At 65.7% G+C, this 7,763-nt stretch overlaps 2 protein-coding genes across 2 annotated transcripts; one reads left to right on the forward strand and one right to left on the reverse strand.

Annotated features, from left to right (window-relative positions):
- Positions 1-13: 13 nt before the first annotated feature.
- Positions 14-4,375, forward strand: DALRD3 (DALR anticodon binding domain containing 3; the record flags this gene model as incomplete). The annotated part of the gene is made up of 11 exons (XM_085309784.1): positions 14-293; positions 529-587; positions 689-811; positions 1,249-1,319; positions 1,813-1,871; positions 2,271-2,353; positions 2,767-2,890; positions 3,108-3,166; positions 3,277-3,390; positions 3,511-3,579; positions 3,867-4,375. Coding segments are annotated over 11 exons (1,161 nt in total), but the record flags the coding sequence as incomplete, so codon positions are not given.
- An 18-nt stretch (positions 4,376-4,393) lies between these two features.
- Positions 4,394-7,758, reverse strand: WDR6 (WD repeat domain 6; the record flags this gene model as incomplete). Its single annotated transcript, XM_085309808.1, has 5 exons — positions 4,394-5,592; positions 5,693-5,811; positions 5,925-6,041; positions 6,240-6,335; positions 6,629-7,758. Coding segments are annotated over 5 exons (1,953 nt in total), but the record flags the coding sequence as incomplete, so codon positions are not given.
- Between the last annotated feature and the right edge of the window lie 5 nt (positions 7,759-7,763).

The following is a 7,763-nucleotide window of genomic DNA, read 5'->3' on the forward strand; positions in this document are numbered from 1 at the left end:
TCCCTCCCTCCCTCGCAGGGCCAGCGTGCGCCTGGCGCCCAGCCCGGGTGACGAGGCGAGCCGGGAGGTGCTGCGGTGGCTCCGTGTCGCCTGGCCCTGCGCCTCCCCCAGCCCTGCTGACGCCACCTCGGCCCTGAAGCGGGCCCTGGCGCGGTCGCCCTACGCTGTGGCTGGCGGGCAGGGGCCCGGCGCGGCCGCACTGCCTGAGGACGTCCTGGGCAAAGTGGACCTGAAGAGCTTCGTGGAGCAGCAGCGCCTGGAGGGCTACGACCCCAATCTGGACGTCCTTCTTGGTGAGCTTCGCGAGTGTAACATCACTAGAGTGGCAGCACAGAGGGCGAAGGGCTGCAGATGAGCCTGTTTCTTTTCTTTTTTTGATTATTTTTGCAAAAATGAACGTTTAGATCTAGATTGCCTTTTCTTGCTTTTCTTCTTCCATCTGATCTGAGCCCAGCCAGGCTGGGGCAGGACGGAGCAGGGGTGCAGCACACCCGCGCTTCCCTCCCTGAGCCTCCTTCCTCCTTTCAGTGACGGAGGAGAAGCTGCGGTGCCTGGCGGAGCTGCAGCAGGCCGTCCTGCAGTGCGCCGTGAGTAACCCTGCTGCCGTGCTGCCTGGCTCTTGCTTCCCAGCCGGCGTTCCTTTCTGTCATGCACCGGAGTCTGAGCTCGCCGCTGTGCTCTGCTGCAGGCTGGCGGCCAGGGAAGCTGCTGCCATGTGGTGCACGTGGTGAGCTGTGAGGAGGAATTCCAGCAGCAGCAGATGGATCTGCTCTGGAGGATTTTGGATCCGGGAGCCCACACAGCCCTGCAGGTGAGGAACGTCATGCGCTGCTCCTCATGGCCCCCAGCATCTTTGTGCTGAGCCAGCTCTCCTGCAGTCCCTGCAGTGAATCTGAGGTCCAGCCTCACCTGTTTGTGAGTCTTCCCTTCAGCCCTGCTGGCCCCTCCACAGTCTCACCCAGGTTGTGGAGCAATTGCTTTGCCCTTGGGATTTTAGTGCCGAAGAAGAAAGGGCAGGAGGAGGTTGCAGGGACACAGCTAGAATCAGACCCTTCTTAACTGAAGGCGCCGGTGTACTTCAGCAGCTCCTGACTCTGGGCTTCCCTTGTCCTGCGACACCTGTTTCCATAGGTGTGAGCAGAGTTTCCCTGGCTGCTCTCCAGGTTCAATTCTTCCTGCACTGCACTTCAGTGCTGGTACAGCTTCTGAATCCTTGAACCTGAGCCCGATGTCTCCTCTCTCTTTCAGAAACACCTTGTCTGTGGACCAGTGAAGGTGGCAAAGCCTTTGTCCCCTGTTGGGGCAGACCAGTACTTCCAGTAAGTTGGTATTTATCAAGGAGCCGGCTCTGTCACTCACCTGCCAAGGCTGTCTGGGTTCTGCTTTGGCCCTGAGGACACCTAGGGTGCTCTCTGAATAGCTGAGTGTGCAGGAAGTTTAAGAAAGTTTCTGTGTGGTCCTAGCAGCCTTCCGCTGTTAGGCTTTTCTGCAGCTTTGTGGCCGTCTCTAGAGGCCTGGAGTTCCACAGCATGGGCAGGAGAGGGATGACAACTATTTTGCCTACTCCACTCTTTGTAGCCTCCTCTAGCTGGGTGGTCTCTGGCACGGTCAGCACTGACTGCCGGGGGCTGCAACTCTCCCCCTCCCCAGCGGCACTGCTGGGAGGAAAGGCCAGCGCAGGAGCTGGGCCCCGTGCAGCGTGACCCACCGCAGCAGCCCAAAGGCTGGGGGGGCCCATGGGCACTCCCGGGAGCAGGATTGCCTGGGAGGGAGGAGCTGGTGACTGCCTGTGACTGTCCGTGTTCCTCCTAGGCTCCGAAAGCGCCAGATGTACGAAGCCTCTGTGATGAAGTATGGGGAACTTGCACAAGGTGAGGATTTGCTCCACGGCTCCATGCATAGATGCTGCTCCATCCCCTTCTGCACTGCTCCAACGTGTCTTCCCCACCCACCTCGGGGTCTCCTGGCTGTGGCAGCATGTCTCTCCCACCTACAGTGCTGGCTCTCCCCACTGGGAAGCAGCAGAGTGCTCACCTTGCATGGGAGGAAGGTGTCTGATCTGTCCCAGAGGGCACCAGCAGAGCAGTGCCTGTGGAGCTCCCCTTCTCACTGCTGGGAGAAGGGCCTGGGGAGGTGTGTTGGTTCCCAGACTGTACCCCAGCCTCAGCAGGAGCCTCCTGCCCCCCGTGGGGGTTCCTGCCTCGGGGTGGTGGGTATGTATGAGGGAATAGAATGAGTTGTATATGCAGCATCCCTTGTGTTTTCTACAGATGAGGCCTGGACGGAGGTTATTGACGTCCTGACGGCGGCTGCTATCAAGTTTGAGATGCTGAGCACTGCCCACCGGAGTCAGGTAGGGCAGGCCAGCGCGGCAGCAGTCCGTGCAGGGCCGGGGGGCCTGTGAGCAGTGGGACGTAGTGCTCTTTTGCAGCTACGGCTCAGGGCACAGCCTGAGGCCAGGCAGAAGCAGCGGCACAAGCAGCAAGGGGGAGAGGGAGGGCGCTGTGTGGGCTCTTTGGCTGTCCTGGGTTTGGGGCAGAGGGCTTTCCCACGAGATGAAGCAAGTGGGTGTAGGCTGGTGTTGCCGCACCTGCAGCCGGCCCTGGTATCCTCCACCCATCTGCCCAGGGTGGGCACAGGCTCGGCGTGTGGGTGGTCGTGCTCTGCCTGGTGTGGAAGGCCCCACTCTCCCGTGGGAGGTGCAGGGTCGTGCCAGGACCGGCTCTGTGCCGAGCAGCCTGGACCACAGCCTGTCTCTTCCCTCAGATCGTTCTGGACCTGGAGGACAGCAGCATCTCCACCAAGGGAACGAAGAGTGGCGCCTTTGTGATGTACAACTGTGCCCGGCTGGCCACGCTCTTCGACACCTACCAGCGGGCCGTGGAGCGAGGTGAGCCCCAGCCCAGTGGGCTCCCTCCCGTGGCAGCGACTCCGGGGCTGCTGTTTGGGAACACGGTCGTTCCTGAAGCCCCGCGAGCTGCCCCTCAACCGCTTCGGCAGCGGCTGTGCCAGAGGCAGGAGTCTGATGGCCCGTGATGAAGCTCCAGGGAGGCCCCAGAGCTCCCAATGCCGATGAGCATGGCAGCAGTCTTTCCTCTCCTTTTCAGGCACGTACCCCCCCTTGCCACCACCGTCAGAATTGAACTTCTCCTGCCTGCGGGAAGAGGTGAGTGCTGAGGGCGGGGGGCTGCAGGGAGCTGTGCACGCTCAGCTGCTGAGGGCAGACGCTCCTGGCCCGGGGGAGCCGGCCCTCTCGGACACACCTAACTCTTGCAGGGCGAATGGCTTCTGCTCTTCAACTATCTCCTGCCCTTTCCCGAAGTCTTGCAGCAAGCAGCACAGCTGCCCCCACCCAGCAAGGGGATCCGGATCACAGCCAGCACAGAGACGGTACGTGCCGTGTGCCGGAGCACCCGAGGGTGCTGCTTGCCAGTGCGTGATGCTGGGGGAGGCACATGGCCCAAGAGCAGACAAACCCTGCAGCGCCAGCGCTAGCTCTGCGTGTTATAGGTGTGCAAGTTTCTGATCCAGCTCAGCATGGATTTCAGCTCCTACTACAACCGTGTCCACATCCTGGGGGTGAGTCAAATATCCCAGACAACTTGCTGAAGGATGGGGGGACAGCGCTGCGGCCCTCCTGGGTGGCTGCACTAGCCCAGGCTGCGGAGGCCTTGCCCTTGGGCTGGGCTGCATCAGAGGGGCAGCACTGCCAGGAGCAGGCTCCTCGGTGCCAGCAGCAAGATGCAGCCCTGCACTGGCCTTTGAGGCCATGCAGGCAGGGCAAAGAGGCAGCAGTAGCCCTAGGGGACTATGGCCACTGGCCCCACCTTGCCCTTGGTTCCACCTTGCTGCCGTTCTCCCCGCAGGAGCCATTCCCTCACCTGTTTGACCAGATGTTTGCTCGCCTCCAGCTGCTGGTAGCGGTGAGGGACATGTTCCACAGCGCCTTGGCAACCCTGCATCTCCCGCCTCTCAGCCAGATCTGAGCCGCAGCCGGACAGCCACGCCATGGGGGACGCGAGGGGACAGGCAGCAGGCTGAGGGGCTGCCGCCGGCCACGGAGCGGAGCTGAGGCACCCTCGAGCCCCGCAGCACTGCTTCCCTGCCCGATGGGTTTTGAGGGAGGGTTTGGGTACGTGTGCCCGGGACAAGCCTGCTAGCTGGGGCGAGGAGAGCTGAGCTGGCAGCGTGTCTGCCAGTCGGGCAGTGGGGTACAACGGGGGAGGCGGGGAAGCACCAGGCTGCAGCCTCTGTTCCCTCAAAGCTGTTTATTGAAGGGCACCTCTGTGCTGGCGCAGAGCTCCCGGGGCCCGGCGGGCCCTGCCTTGCTCTGGGCCAGGCCCTGGTCAGGCCTAATACACTTACTGCTGGACAAGTGCTGTGTCTGTCTGACCCCTGCAGCGACAGCTGAGGTGGGGGTGGGCGCAGGTAGAGATGGGCTGGGAAAAGAGGCTGCAGGGAGCCCTAGGTTCTGCTCTCGCCCAGCTGTGTGGAGCAGGATGCAGCTCCCCAAAAGCCTGATGCCGAGGGGCAGAGGCACAGTCCCTCAGTGCTGGACACCCTCTGAGCATTGCTGGGGCAGGAGGAAGGCCCCTTCCTTGTGTAACTGCTGTGTATGCAGGCTGCAGGGGGGGGTGGGAGGGGGAAGGCCTGCACCCAGGGCCCCTTGCCCCACGCAGGGGCGCTGCGAGAGGCTGCTGTGCGCAGGGCTGGGGCCGGGCTCCGCTTCTTGTCCCTGCCTCCACTCTGACTGCTGGGGCCCAAGCTGCTCACAAACACCCGTGCCAGCTCGAGGAATGGACTGAGGCCTGCTCTGGTGGGGATGGCCTGGCTCAGGGTGTCACAGTGTGGCTGGGGCGCGCTGCCGATGGGGCTGCGCACCACCGGCAGTGCCTGTGGCCAGCACCATCCTTTCTGCCTTTCCATGAAGGCCGAGCTGGCCCTACACCGTGGTGGCTAGAGGCCTCTCCTCCCTGGAGGAGGGACAGTCCCAGTCCTGCTGCGGGTCCCCTGCCAGAGCCGGGTGCCAGGCTGTTCCCGTGACACCCGCCATCCCCGCTGCAGCAAGACGGGGCGTGGGCTTTGCCGCACACCTCCCCCGTCACCGGGGCGCTTCCAGCGGCGGGGGCTCGGGGCGGGTGGCGCGCACCGCGCAGCGCACCAGCTCCAGGCCCTGCCCGCAGAGCACGCAGTAGTAGTGCAGCTCCCCGCTAGGCTCTGCCGCTGCCTCCCAGCAGTCGAACTCCGCCAGGTCGGGCACGTGGAAGAAGGTGGTGCTCAGAGCCTCCAGGCTGCCCGGGCCCAGCTGCCACAGCGTCAAGCGCTGGTCCACCGAGGCGGAGAGCACCAGGTCCGGCCGCAGCACCCTGATGCCCGTCACGTGGGCGGCGTGGGCGCAGGGCCGCAAGAGCCGCTCCAGGACGTGCAGGCAGGTCTCCCCGGCGCCCGGGGCCACCTCCACCAGGCAGACGTGGATGGAGCCGTCGTCGCTGCCGCTCGCCACCAGGTACCGGCCCTGCGGCACCTCCCGGACGTGCAGGCTGTTGACGCCGCAGCTGTGAGCCATGATGGTGAGCAGCGGGGCGCCCAGGGCTGGGAAAACAGGCTGTCAGGGGAGCGGCAATGCTCGCTGCCGCCCAACAGGGCAGAAAATCTGCTGCTGCCGCCACCTCGCAGGAGCGGAGACACTCACCCAGGGGCTGCACCTCCCCCTCCGCTCGGCGCAGGGCATCCGCGGCCTCCGCGAGGGTGGCGGTGATGTCCCAGAAGGCGACGCTGCCGTCGGTGGCTGCGCTGCACAGGAAGTGTCTCCTAGGACAGAGGTGTCACGGGAGCCGCACGCCCGCGGCCCGAGCCCCCCGGGAGCGATCCCTGCCTCCGCCACAGGGCAGCTCCTGACGCCGGCCGCGCCGCTCAGGGCTCACCTCGCGCCTCCGGCCTGCGCGTGCAGGAACGTCTCCACCTTCAGCACGCAGCGCTGGTGGTGGAACGACTCCGCCACGAGCACCAGCTTCCGGGCGGCCTCCAGCAGCCCAAAGAGGCTGTGTAGGAGCAGAGGACAGTCAGCTCGGGGAGGAGGGGGCTCCCCCACGGCGCTCTGCCCGGGCACCGTGTCCTACATGCGCCGTCCTGGCTCAGAGCCCGTGGCCGCGGCGCACAGCTCGTGGCAGCAACACCTCTGCTGAGCTCTTTCCCTGTCGCCGCCATCCTGCCCCCAAAGCCCCATGGCAGCTTCTCACCGGACGGAGCCGTCACTGCAGGCAGCAGCCAGGAACTTGCAGGGTGTCGGCAGCTGCTCGGCGTCGGTCCCGGGCACCACCACGAGGGACATGTACCTGCAGCGAACGCACGACGCTGGCTCACCACCCGGGGGCCGCCTGCGTGCTGGGCGGCACAGCGGAGCGCCCCGTCCAGCGCAAGATGCCGACAAGAGGAAGGACCGAGCCCTTCCCTAAGCCCGCAAAGCCCCTCGCGGCCCTGCGCCTGGGTCTACGGCACCAGGGAAGCACACGTGAAGCCAAGCCGGCTCCTTCCATCTTGGGCTGCAGCCCAGCCACGACCAGCCCTGACAGCGCAGGTCCCAGTGCCCTTCCCGCAACTGCCACCGCGGGCTGCCACCGAGCGTCACCTGGTCTCTGGGTCCATCTTGATGAGCTTGTGCCTATTCTTCATTCGGTCCCAGTGCTCGTCCAGCCGGTGGGAGGCCACGTGCACAACCTCGCAGGCCACAGTGCTCTCGGAGGCCGGGTCCCCAGCGAGGAGCAGCTGGTAGCACTCGATCTGCGCCCGGCCCCCGCCGGAGAAGAGCAGGGTGGAAAGGCCGTCGGCGCCGGGCTGCGCGGGGCCGGCCAGCGCCAGCGCTCTCACGCTGGAGATGTGGTCATCGAGCGTGGTGATGGGCACGGCTGTGCGGGACTGCTCACTGAGCGTGAGGACGCAGGCCATGGTGTCCTCGCTGCCGGTGACGAGGACGTCAGTGGCGGCGTGCCCGGGCGCCTGCACGGCTCCCAGGCGCCGCACGCACGCGATCTGCCGCCCGTGCAGGGACGCCAGGAGCACCTGCTGCTCGCGGGGCTCAGGAGAGCTGCAGTAGAGCATCACGTCCCCCTGCTTGATGTAAGCGAAGGCCTCGGCCGAGGGGCTGCTGCTGTAGCTCCAGGAGCGGTGCCCCCCGCCACAGGGGACGCAGTGGAGGTTCTCGCCGGTCCGGGTGCTCCACACCACAAAGTTGTCTGCATGGAAGCCCAGCACGAGCACGTCCCCGCTGGGGGTGAAGCGCAGCTCCTCAATCCACTGCAGCCCTTTGCAAGGCCTGTGCTTCCGCAGGACCTCCAGCTGCCGGGCCCGCAGGCGGAGCTGCCGGTAGCAGCCGTCCCGGCCCGTGCTGTAAATGTAGCCGCTGTGGCAGGTCACCGAGGTGACCCCTGTCTTCCCGTGGAGCCCGAAGAGGATGGACAGCGGGTTCTCGAGGGGAAGAGCCTCCTTTTGCGCCAAAAAGGAGAGCTCCGACTCGCTCCCAGAGTCCTCGCCGCCGGCAGAGCCGGGGCTTTCGTCCACCGGCCCCTGCGGGCGGCTGCAGGGGAAGAGGAGGAGGGAGCCGCGGCGGTCGCCGCACACCAGGAGGTCGCCCGGGGGCGGGAAGGCGGCGCAGGTGTGCCAGCGCTGCTTGCAGGGCGGCAGCAGGTAGCGGCCCGCGAGCCGCAGCGAGGGCGCCCGCCCGGGGCGCGGGGCGACGTCCAGCCAGAGCAGCTCCCCGCAGGGGC

The sequence above is a fragment of the Rhea americana genome, unplaced genomic scaffold (genome assembly GCF_003343005.1).
Source record: "Rhea americana isolate MKP2758 unplaced genomic scaffold, rheAme1 scaffold_303, whole genome shotgun sequence".
NCBI classification, from domain to species: Eukaryota; Metazoa; Chordata; class Aves; order Rheiformes; family Rheidae; genus Rhea; species Rhea americana.